The 11,430-nt window shown below is 46.2% G+C and overlaps 1 protein-coding gene across 1 annotated transcript; it reads left to right on the forward strand.

The window, feature by feature from the left end:
- Positions 1–1,007: 1,007 nt before the first annotated feature.
- On the forward strand, positions 1,008–8,561 carry Lrit1 (leucine rich repeat, Ig-like and transmembrane domains 1). Its single transcript, XM_021645261.2, has 4 exons — positions 1,008–1,178; positions 2,986–3,452; positions 5,791–6,096; positions 7,499–8,561. Exons 1-4 carry the CDS (start codon positions 1,057–1,059, stop codon positions 8,473–8,475), a joined length of 1,872 nt encoding a protein of 623 aa, XP_021500936.1. The 5' UTR covers positions 1,008–1,056; the 3' UTR covers positions 8,476–8,561.
- The last annotated feature ends 2,869 nt before the right edge of the window (positions 8,562–11,430 follow it).

The following is an 11,430-nucleotide window of genomic DNA, read 5'->3' on the forward strand; positions in this document are numbered from 1 at the left end:
GTCCTTTCTGGCATCTTGAGAAGGTTTGACAGGATGGGGTTGGAGAAAATTAAATAAAATCTCCAAAACCTTTGTGAGATCCAGCTCCTTTTGTTGTATGGCATTTGAGGAGGGGAGATCCTTTCTTCCTGCAGGGACTCCTCTTTTCTTCAGCATGGGTGGTAATGCCTCAAATGGTAGCCCACCGACACCTTAGGGTTCTGAGACTGGTGCCCATGGGGCATTGAATGAAGGCAGATGTTTGCCTATGTGCACAAGCATAAGTGGACATCTCTAACACCTCCCTGTGACGTCAAGATCTTCCCAGCTCTTCTGTGAGCAAAGGCCTGCAAGTACTAGAAATTTCTAGTTTGTGGGAAAGTCCTGTCCTCCAGGCAATCAAGGATGGGCAAACCTGATTTCCACCAGTACTCCAGGTAGAAGAGCTTTACTTCTGTTTCTAACTGATGACCTGGGATATGAATGCAGGCGTTAGGCCCTGAAAACATGGTCCCTTTCTGCACTGCCTTCAGAATGCCTTGCTTCAAGTCACTCCTTTGTTTGTTTGTTTTTCTCTAGAAGCTATTACAGAAGACAATTTTTAGTTAAAATTTTTATATTAATTGCAGTTTATTCACTTTGCATCCCAGCTGATAGGAGGCAATTTTTAAAGGCCTTTATTAGAGGCCAGAGTTCTGCTCCGATTTATTACCCATGGCCTGATTGAAAGGAGGCTTTTTGCAAATAGACAGCACATTCAGCCAGGCACTAGTCATTGGCCTCTGGGTAGCTGCCCATCTGCCGTATCTTGCTGTGCCCTACCTTCTTCTGGCCTCGGGTTGTTGCTGTAGAGGGATTCTCTCCCTCCCCTCAAGACTAGGTGGTTCAGGAAGCAATAAGCTGCTGAGTGCTGGGGCTGGGGCTCTCCCCCTAATCCCCAGCCTGTGTTTATCCCATGGCCTTGGGTGGGGGTTGGAGAGAGATGAGCAGCTGGGTAGCCGCTGGACTTACTGGACAAGCAGGACGGAGAACATCTTGGGATAGGCCCCTGCCTGGGCCCAAGAGGAGCCAGAAGTCATGTGGGTGGCCCTGTGCATACTCTGGCTCCTCACTCTTGGGGGACCGCACCAGGCCTGGAGCTTCTGCCCCTCTCAATGCAGCTGCAGCCTGCACATCCTGAGTGACGGCAGCAAGACCAGGTATGACACCACCAGGTGCAAGCTGGGTTGCCAAGTCTTCCTAGATCCCAGCAAGGTTGGGAGGGGTTGGATGTCCAGCAGCTGTCCACTTGCTCACAAGTCCCCTGCTCCCATCTGAGGTCATCTGATAAACCCAGACATGGTGGGTTTGGGATCCTTAAAACCCAGGGTCATGGAAAAGCAGTTTGTGCTATGTTATCTTCAGTACATAGGGAGTTTACTCTGCTCAGGAGGGTGTGGGCCAGGTTCTGGAAGTTCTAGAGCCTTCCTTTGTGTATCTGGTAGGGAGAAGCTCTCTTTAAAAGTGTAGAAGTTTCATCCTTATCTCCTCTTTTCCTCCATTTGCTTTCTTCCATTATTCTTTTCTTCTTTATATCTCCCGGCTCCTTCTGTCTCAGAAATCTCCCAATCTCAAGCTTGACCCCTACAAGAGTCCTTTTATCTCCTGACACATGGTCGAATACCCATCCCCTAAATTCCCCCCCCCCATTTTAAGCGCCCTGCATTCTCAGTACAGTCCTTCATTTTCCCTCATGTTTTCTTCTCCTCCTGTTCATGAACTTCTGAAGTCAAAGCCACTCTGGTTGTTGGGTCCTTGATTTTCTCATGTTGCTCATTTTCTTCCTTTTTTTTTGTTGTTGTTTTTTTGGCTTATTCAGTGGGAAACTTATTTTCGAAGTTGCTCAAAGATTTCAATCCCTCACTCAGGGCTTTTCCTATCAACTTTCCAACCTTCTGGAATCCATCATCCTTAATTGATGATTTCTGATCATGGAAATGATACTTTTGGAATTACCCTTTTCACGTGATCCTGGAAATGTTGGGTTGATTGGGGATGATGGTGGCAGAGAATGGCAAGGAACCTTCAGAAAAGATACCTTGTATGTTCTGGAGAAAAGGTAGAAACCCATTTTTGGTGTATTTGATGATTTAAGTTGTATGGAAAGTAAATTTCTCTCCATTAAGTAGGACAGGCTGATGCTTAATCAGCCTGGAAAGTGGCTGATGACTAAGGACAATATGGTGAGGATGTTTTTGTCACTCTGGTCACAGACACCATCCTCAGAGAGCAAATGTTTCAAAGTCACAGCCATTGGTGATGAAAGCAGTACCAGAATCCATGGGTCTAATTGTTAGTCTCTGGGAACTCTGCCACGCATGGGAGAGGCTGCCATCTGCATAGAGTGCCCTGCAAGGGCAGTGAGGCCCTGAAAAGCCTGCGTGGAAACCGAGGGTCTCTGGTCACCACAGGCATAGACTGTACACCAAGATCTAGGCATCCTCTGAATATTAGCTATCTTCCTCAGACCCAGCTCTAACCTTGCAGGGTACCACCCTAGCATGCTTCCTGCTTCACATTCAAATCCTGGATATAATATAAGGTCCTCTGGGAATCACAGTTGCAGATGTATATGTTGGGAGGTGGCTGGCAAGAGCAGCATGGGCACCTAAACAAATGTTTCTCTCTCTTAGCACCCAGTTTTGTTTGTTTGTTTTTGGTTGGCTTATGTTAGGCTCTTAGTATCTTCAAACCTTCCCTTGACCAACACCCCCGAACCCCTCTACCTCTCAACCCCCACCCTGCCTTGATTAGGAACAGTTTCCCTATCAGTTTCTTTCCTTTATCTGTACTCAAACCTTCCCTGCTAGCGTCCTGCCCTGTATTAGGATCTCTTTTCCTTGGTTAGATTATTAACATCAGTGGACAGGCCACGAGACACTACAGTTGTTGTCTGTGTTAACAGGTAGATTTGAGGGCTCATAAAGAACTGACCTTTGCTCAAATATCTCCCATTTCTGTGACCAGGACAGTGGTGTGCAGTGACCCTGACTTGACCCTGCCCCCAGCTTCGATTCCTCTGGACACCTGCAGGCTGCGCCTGGAGCGAACTGCCATCCGCAGGGTGCCTGGAGAAGCCTTCAGGCCTCTCAGCCGCCTGGAGCAGCTGTGGCTGCCCTACAATGCTCTCAGTGAGCTCAGTGCCCTTATGCTCAGGGGACTGCGCCGCCTACGAGAGCTGCGTCTGCCTGGGAACCGACTGGTCACTTTCCCCTGGGCTGCACTCAGGGACACTCCACAGCTGCAGCTGCTGGACTTGCAGGCCAATCGTCTCTCGGCCTTGCCACCCGAGGCTGCACACTTCCTAGAGAACCTTACTTTCCTGGACCTCTCCAGCAACCAGCTGATGAGGCTTCCTGAGGAGCTGCTGGACATGTGGGCTCACCTGAAGACCAGGCCCTTCCTTTCCGGCCATCATGCCAGGCTAGTCTTAGGTAATCAAGATGGCATCCTTCATCCAGAACCAACCCTGTACATATTGGGTCTTGGACAACTATCCAAGTCTCTCTGAGTCTGATTGATAACACGTTCTTCTTCTACTCTGAGGGAAGATGGAACGATGTTGGCCTTAATTGCAGGTTTAGTAGCTCAAGACAAGCCAAACCACCTCATAGTTCAGCATTAGAAGGAGAAAGAAGATTGGGGTGGGAAGGGGCTCCCTAATCCCACAACCAGTGTATGGCCCTCTTAACGTCAGTTTCTCAGCTCAGGCTGGAATGAGCTAGCAAAACATATCAGCCAGACTCTGCTCCTCTCTATCCCTCCTTGCTCCAATAGAGCAAGTAAACAGGCAAGCCTTTGCTGCCCGGGACACCTGCCTGCTCATGGGGCTGACTGTCCCAGCATAAGTGGAAAAGGCATTAAAAACAAAGCAAAGAGTCCAATGGTTCTCTTGTCCCTTTTCCTACCCTAATCTCTTCTTCTCCCAAGGGCAGCTACTAAGTATCATGTTTACATACAAGTTCCTTACCTTTTACAACATGTTTACATGTGCACACAAATATATACAGACACACACAAAGAAAAGCTGGGTGTGGCGTCATAATTTTTCCATGTGTTTTTGAACCACATGTGTATCTGATGCCCTTAGAGGCCAGAAGAGGGTGTGTGTCTCCTGTAACTAGAGTTACAGAGGCTGTGAGCCTCCGTGTAGGTGCCAGCTCCCCTGGAAAAGCCGCCCAGCCAGTGCTCTTCACCACCAAGCCATCTCCCACTCCTCCTGTCAAGTTTTTAAAAATCATATTCCATGTATTAATCAGAACCAATTTTTTCATCCAATTGTGTATCCCAGAGATTTTTCTAGATAAATGCAAATGAGACAAGTTCATTTATTAAGTAGTCCACATAAAAGCAACCCCCCAAGGCCTTTAGATTGTTTCCACTGTCTCATTAACACCTTTGGTGCCAAAGAAGACTATTCTCAGCCATGTATTCTTTTTTAATTAGTTTATTAATTAATCTTTCACACCGTGCTGACAATTTCCCCTCCCTCCTCTTCTCCCACTCCTTCCTCCTCACCTCCACTCCCCACTCACCATCCACAGTGCCTTCAAAAGTTCAGGTCTCCCATGGATCACCTAGCCCTGGCATACCAAGTTACAGTAAGACTAGGTGCCTCCTTTTCTATTAAGGCTAGAAAAGGAAACCCAGTAGGGGGAAAGGGTCTAAAAAAAAAAAAAAGCAACAGAGTCAGAGACAGCTCCTGTTAGGTGCCCCATAAAAAAGGCCAGGCTACACAACTGTATCATACGTGCGGAGAGGACCTAGGTCAGTCCCATACAGGCCCCACTGTCAGCCATGTATGTGTATGTCTCTGAAGGATAGAAGTTGAGAAGTGAGCTTGCCAGAGTAAAACAGTACTTGCATTAACATTTCATGATCAGCTTGATATCTTCTAAAAAGGCTGGTACATAGCCAAGCATTGTGGCACACACCTGTAATCCCAGGGCTCGGGGAGGCAGAGGCAGGCCTGTGAGTTCGAGGCAAGCCTGGTCTATAAAGCTAGTCCAAGACAGCCAAGGCTACACAGAGTAACCTTTTCTTGAAACAAACAAACAAACAAACAAACAAGAAAGCCGAAATGGATAACTAAGCAGAAAGGCTTATACAGTTTTCACTCTTCACCAATAGTATGTGAAACCACTCATTCATATGGTCTCTAAAAAAGGCTTTCTTGGCATATTTTATGTGTATGTAGCGTGTGGACACCCATGCTTGCATATGTATGGGCATAAGTGTATGTGCAGGCATACGGCATACGTAAGTAGAAATCCAGAGGTGGCGTCAGTTGTCTTCCCTGATCTTCATTTTTATTACTGAGGCAGGGCCTCCCTCGGACCCCAGATTCAGCTAGTCTAACTACAGCTTGCTCTAGGAATTTCCTGCTTCTGCCTTTCTAGTACTAGGAATACAGCCTTCCGCATGCCTGCCTGACTTTATGTGTGTCAGGAAACCCAGACTCTGCTCCTCATGCTTGTCCAGGAGGATTTATTCACCTAGCCACCTCCTCAGACCCAGTGAGTATTTTTTAGTGATTTCTAATTCTTGATACTGTGAGCACTTTATTTATGAAGAAAGAAACAGTGAGGGAAAACAACACTGCCATTGAAGATGAAAACCAAGTCTCAGGTCGTATATCTGGCAAGGCTAGTAGCTGGGATTGGAGGTCAATTCTGATGACTCATTCTGAGTGGATAAACTGCCTCATTTTCCCAGAGGGAAAATGGAGCTGTAGATCTAAAGTTAACCTCTTACTCACTCTCACTTCTGCAGGGCTTCAGGACAACCCCTGGGTGTGTGACTGTCGGCTCTATGACCTGGTTTATCTCCTGGATGGCTGGGCTTCAAACTTGGTCTTCATCGAGGCTAGACTGAAATGTGCCAGCCCACGCAGCCTAGCTGGAGTGGCCTTCAGCCAGCTGGAGCTGAGAAAGTGTCAGAGCCCAGAGCTCCGTCCAGGGGTGACCAGCATCATATCCCCCTTGGGTAGCACAGTATTGCTGCGTTGTGGAGCAACTGGGATCCCAGGACCTGAGATGAGCTGGAGGAGAGCCAACGGACGCCCACTCAATGGTACAGGTGTGTGAGCGGCAAGGCCTTCTGTGTTGAGTGCTGGAGGGATACAGCTGGTCAGGTTCCCAAATGGAGAGTGGGCAGTGTTCGCAGGGACTGCTATAAGCCAGGCTGGGATCTCGTCTGTCTGGATGTAACTGGATAGAATCTGCTCATATGCTGAACACTGACTATGGCAATGGTCCTCAACCCTTCCCGTTATATCTCATTGGCCACTTTATTATCAGAAAGTAGGGCCCATGTTAGGAGCAATACAAAGTTGGCTTTTAGGGAGAAAAATGCTCTCGGTGCATTTAATATTTTAGCAAGTTTTCTTCTAAAAATATTAACCCAGAATCATCGGGAATAATGAATGATAGAGTTGCCATCTGTTGAGATCTTCATGTGAGTCCAACATTACGTAAAATAAATCATGTCCATAATATCATTGAACTTTAAAAAGCAGGTGAGATTGGGCGTGGGGATCTGAGTCTATAACCCTAGCATTTGGGAGACAGGAAAATCAAAAGTACAAGGGAAGTCTTAGCTACATAGAGAGTTAGGGGTAGGTTAGTAGACTAAGCTACATGGGACTTCCTCTCAGAATGAACCCACTTTGAGCCAAACCAAGACAAAACTGTAAAAGGCAACCTGATCATCTTTTTTTTTCATACACATAAATGGAAGTGCTGAGAGGTAAATGCTTGTGCATATCATACAACTCAAATATGAAGAAGCTGGGATTCCAGTCAGTCTAGTTCTAGCTTCATAGGGTGTGTGATTTGTCTATTCTGGGTGAGTTGTGTGGGCAGAGACAGATTATCTCTGTCACGGTGGTACCAGGGACAAGAATCACAGCCGTACATAGGCAGAAAGTAAGTTGAGGAGCAATAATTTCTTAGCACCTAACCAGGAAATCTCACATCATGCCAAGCTTTTTACTGTCTTCCTCAGCAAGGCTGGCAACTGTTGCTCTAAAAAAAGGGGGAGGGGGTTGGACCAGTTTGCATAGCAGTGCAAAAAGCTCCATTGTGCAAAACCACAGAGGTGAAGATGCTGATTACACCTGTCCTTTGAGGTGTGCAAGGGTGGGTATGGCAGTTCCAGATTATTCTCTGCCTCATGCTCACCCCTGAACTTACCTACCCCCCCCCCGCCCCGTGCACTTGCCTGCTTCCCTGAGAGGTCACTTTTGCAACTCTCTAGGACCTGAAGGGTAAACTGGGCTCCTCAGTCTTAGAAGGCAGTTTTTTAAGTAATGCAGTGAGGTGGGCCTTGAAGGGTTGAGATTTGAGTGCATACCAGTATTTTTTGGGATAACTGGTACTCACTACACTATAGGTAGGCCGGGAGCTGTGACCTTGGCCTTGGAACAGAGCCTGTGGAGACAACTCACCTATTCCTCCATAACTGCCTTTTCTCTCCCTAGTGCACCAGGAAGTCTCCAGTGATGGCTCAAGTTGGACTTCGCTGGATCTGCCTGTTGTGTCTCTCTTTGACTCTGGAGACTACATCTGCCAGGCCAAGAACTTCCTAGGGGCTTCTGAAACACTTATCTCCTTGATTGTCACGGAGCCCCACACTTCAACAGAATATAACGGGGTGCCAGGTGTCCTGTGGGCAAGGACAGGGGAGGGAGCAGAAGCTGCTGCTTACAACAACAAGCTGGTGGCCAGGCACGTTCCCCATATTCCTGAGCATGGAGTCCTGGCCACCAAGCCCCCAGCGCCCAGCATCAAGGAGGAGCTGGCCCTCCAGCACTTTCAGATGGATGTCCCAGGAGAGTTCTCCAGAGAGCCATCAGAACACCAGGAGGCGCAGGTGGTTAGGTCCCTAAAGGTGGTGGGAGATACTTACCACAGTGTGTCCTTGGTGTGGAAGGCCCCTCAAGCTGGGAACACAACTGCCTTTAGTGTCCTTTACGCAGTCTTTGGGCAGCGTGACATGCGGAGGATGATTGTGGAGCCTGGGAAGACTAGCGTCACCATCGAGGGACTTGCTCCAAAGACCAAGTATGTGGCGTGTGTCTGTGTGCGAGGCCTGGTGCCTACGAAGGAACAGTGTGTCATCTTCTCCACTGACGAGGTGGTGGATGCCGAAGGCACACAGCGGCTCATCAATATGGTGGTGATCAGCGTGGCCGCCATCATCGCGCTGCCCCCCACCCTGCTGGTTTGCTGCGGGGCTCTCCGGAGACGCTGCCACAAGTGCCGCACTCGGGGCTCTGCAGAGGCATCTGGTGCCTACTTTAATTTGGAAAGACTGGGCCACAGTGAGGATGGCTCAGAGGAGCTGTCCAGAAGCAGCCTCAGTGAGGCAGACAGGCTTCTCTCAGCGCGATCCAGCGTGGACTCCCAGGTTTGGGGAGTCAGGGGTGGCAAACGTATCAATGAGTACTTTTGCTGAGTGTAATGAGGCTCCACTCACACCTGCCTAGCCATTCTTCCTCGTCAGTCTCGCACACTTACTTTTATATCTGGCTGTGTGCTCAACCACCTTTACTGTTTGGGTACTTGGTAACTTGAACATTTACACCAACAATAGCTAACACAGCCTTTTAAGCACTTACTGTGTGCTGGCAAGCATCCAAGGTAACTCATAGGTATTTACTCACTTAACTCTCATAACAACCATTAATAGCAGGAAACATTTTTTTTCTTTTTATTTTTCTGGATAAGAAACAGGTGTTAAGTATTTTACCTGTATCTGTCGTCAGTTTCTGCTGCATCACAAATAAAAGCAAAAACTCTCTGGTATGAAGCATTTAGATATTTATTGTCACACTATGTGTCTGTAGGTTGACTGGCATGGCTCTGCTATGTACATCCCATTGGGGCTCAGAGGTGGAGAGCAACATTGGCTACCTGGGGCAGAGTTTTCTCAGATGACATGAGAGGAATGAGCAAAATCTTACAATGCCTCTGAATGTCTTAGTGTGAGACTGGCACATTGCTGCTTGTGCTCATATCCTATCTGCCAAAGACAGTCTCATGGCCAAATTAAACTTTAAGAAGGCAAGCAAAGATACTAATTCTCTGACGGTGGTGATGGAAGACAAAACATTTTATAAACATGGTTACAACATAGTCCGCTACAGTACTGACCCTGGGCAGTGGCAGCTCTAACTTTGAGCCAGGCAGTTGGAAAATTGGTTCTACTGGTGAGTCCTTACCACCCTGTGTGTTGCATCATGCTTCCATTTACGCCAACTCATACACACAGTTTCTCTTTGCATTAGCCATGTTTTTGAACACACACACACACACACACACACACACCTCATCCTCATGTGCCCACCTCATTGAATTCTAACATTTATCCTTTGGGGTGCTTGAAGATAATTTTATTTGCAACAAATTCTAGAGACTACTGCTCTTTTTCTCCCAACATGCCAGACTTGAGAGAGAGCCAAGAGGCGTCTACAACAGAGGGCACTGTCATGCTCAATCTGGTCTCACACCTGGCCCATCCCCATGGAGAAGCTTATGCAATGTTTTCTGAAATTTTCTCAGTTTTGGAGAGTATCTAGGAGCTTTTCAGGTCACCCAGAAGGACACATAGGAGAAGAATTTTTGTTAAGTTTTGCCTCATGCAGAGACTGCTAAGATGTTTGTGCACAGGAATGAGTGAAAGGTCCTAGCAGAAGGTTCCATTTATGACTTGTCTACAAAGAAGATGGATAACAACTCCTTTGGTAACAAGTGTGGATTTTCAGAGTCAGAAGTGATCCAAAGAAATTATTTAACTAGTACCACAGAAGATAATTCACATCATGTGAATATTGACTAGATATAAGCCTCCTCCCTATTTGCAAAAGACTTCACAAAATGCTTCTAACATCCCATTCTGGAGGTTGAGATATCTAATTTTACTGGTGAGGAAACTAAGAACCTCATTAGTAAATATGGATGGAAACCAAGTATATGTGTATAATGGAGGAAAGGATTGTCTTTTGGAATTTGTCTTTGACAGCTTTTTGGATGTTATGTCTTCACTTAGTATTGATCTCTGAAGTATAGCCCACAGCAAGTTCACTATGAAAAATAAATTTTTGGCAGCCACAAAAACCTAGGATCTGAGCCACATGAACACATGTGCATATGGACATGGAGTCACCAAACTTGATGTTTTCTCTCACTCCCTTAAAGGTTGCATTTGATTATAACATATAGGTTATTACCACTAGCAAGAAAATCTATTTGGTTGGACAGTAATGCCCTTGCCTGCATTGGGGATCAACATGATTTTTCTTTTTTTAATAAACAAACTAGATAATGAATATCACAGGCTCCGTCCCTGCCAATGGAGTGAAAAACAAATATAGACTATATGTGAGTTAATTGGCATGCTTATGATTCAATAAAATCTTATTTATCAAAACAGACAACAAACTAGAGGCAGAATCCAATTAGCTTTTTTGAACTTTGTGGAAGAAAAATCAGGAGCTTGAAAACAGAAAACAAAAATTAAAAAAAAAATGAAATGTTGACTGAGAGACAGAAGAGAAGGCAGGAGAGGAGAAAGAGAAAAAAAGTGGGGATGGGAATAAAAATTTCCAGCAGTCTAGGAGGGCTGCCTTCAAGGTGTGGGCGATTACTGCCTCCAAGATGCCTGGCCTCCTAATGTCCATGTACCAGTTGTCTTTTATGTGCTCTGTCCTCATTGACTTTTCTCTTGGAAAGAAGAGTCATTCTGGATTGTTCTCATGGGTATCTATGTTACTAAAACAAACTCTCTGGCAAATGGTAAATAAACGGTATCTGGTTTACATACTAATCTTTTCGTGTAGCTCATCCCTCCAAAACAATGTTCTCTAAGTAGCCTAGAGAAAGAATTCCTGGTGTTTCTGTACTAAAGGCCAGCTGCCAACCGGGCTGTGGTGATCCTGTGGTGCTCTGGTCCTGGGTGGCTAGTTTAGGAGTTGCAAATCAATGCCTATCAGTTTCCATGGTTTCATGACATCTCTATCATATATTTTCCAGACTACAGCACAGTATTTCTCCTCCCTGCACAGATGGTATGTCCAAAGTCACTTATTTTCAGTTGCCTTTCCACTTACAGGATAAAAAAGGGCAAAACCAAGTTTTGGAAAGAGGATGTAAGCTGTCAAACTAGGCTCTTAATCAAGGGTCCAAATGAGATTTTTCAGGGGGCTAGAGCTGAATCGAGGGTAGATATTCATCACTTCCCAGGCACTATACTTGTGTACCTGCAATATACAGCTCATGTCATGGCAGCAGCTTCCACATTTCAGCAACTTAGCACATAATGACTCATTCTTGCTTTAGCAGGCTGCTCTTTGAGTAATTGGGGAATGATGGAGGAAGAGTTTTGCTTCATTTTCTCAAAGACCTAGGCTAT

This window comes from Meriones unguiculatus, chromosome 9, assembly GCF_030254825.1.
Source record: "Meriones unguiculatus strain TT.TT164.6M chromosome 9, Bangor_MerUng_6.1, whole genome shotgun sequence".
Classification (NCBI taxonomy): Eukaryota; Metazoa; Chordata; class Mammalia; order Rodentia; family Muridae; genus Meriones; species Meriones unguiculatus.

What these genes read in the sequence shown, in the direction of transcription:
- Lrit1 (XM_021645261.2), top strand. Translation starts at nt 1,057, where the DNA reads ATGTGGGTGGCCCTGTGCATACTCTGGCTCCTCACTCTTGGGGGACCG. An exon ending in AGTGACGGCAGCAAGACCAG is followed by an intron (nt 1,179 to 2,985) that starts GTATGACACCAC and finishes TTCTGTGACCAG; the next exon opens with GACAGTGGTGTGCAGTGACC. An exon ending in TCATGCCAGGCTAGTCTTAG is followed by an intron (nt 3,453 to 5,790) that starts GTAATCAAGATG and finishes TCACTTCTGCAG; the next exon opens with GGCTTCAGGACAACCCCTGG.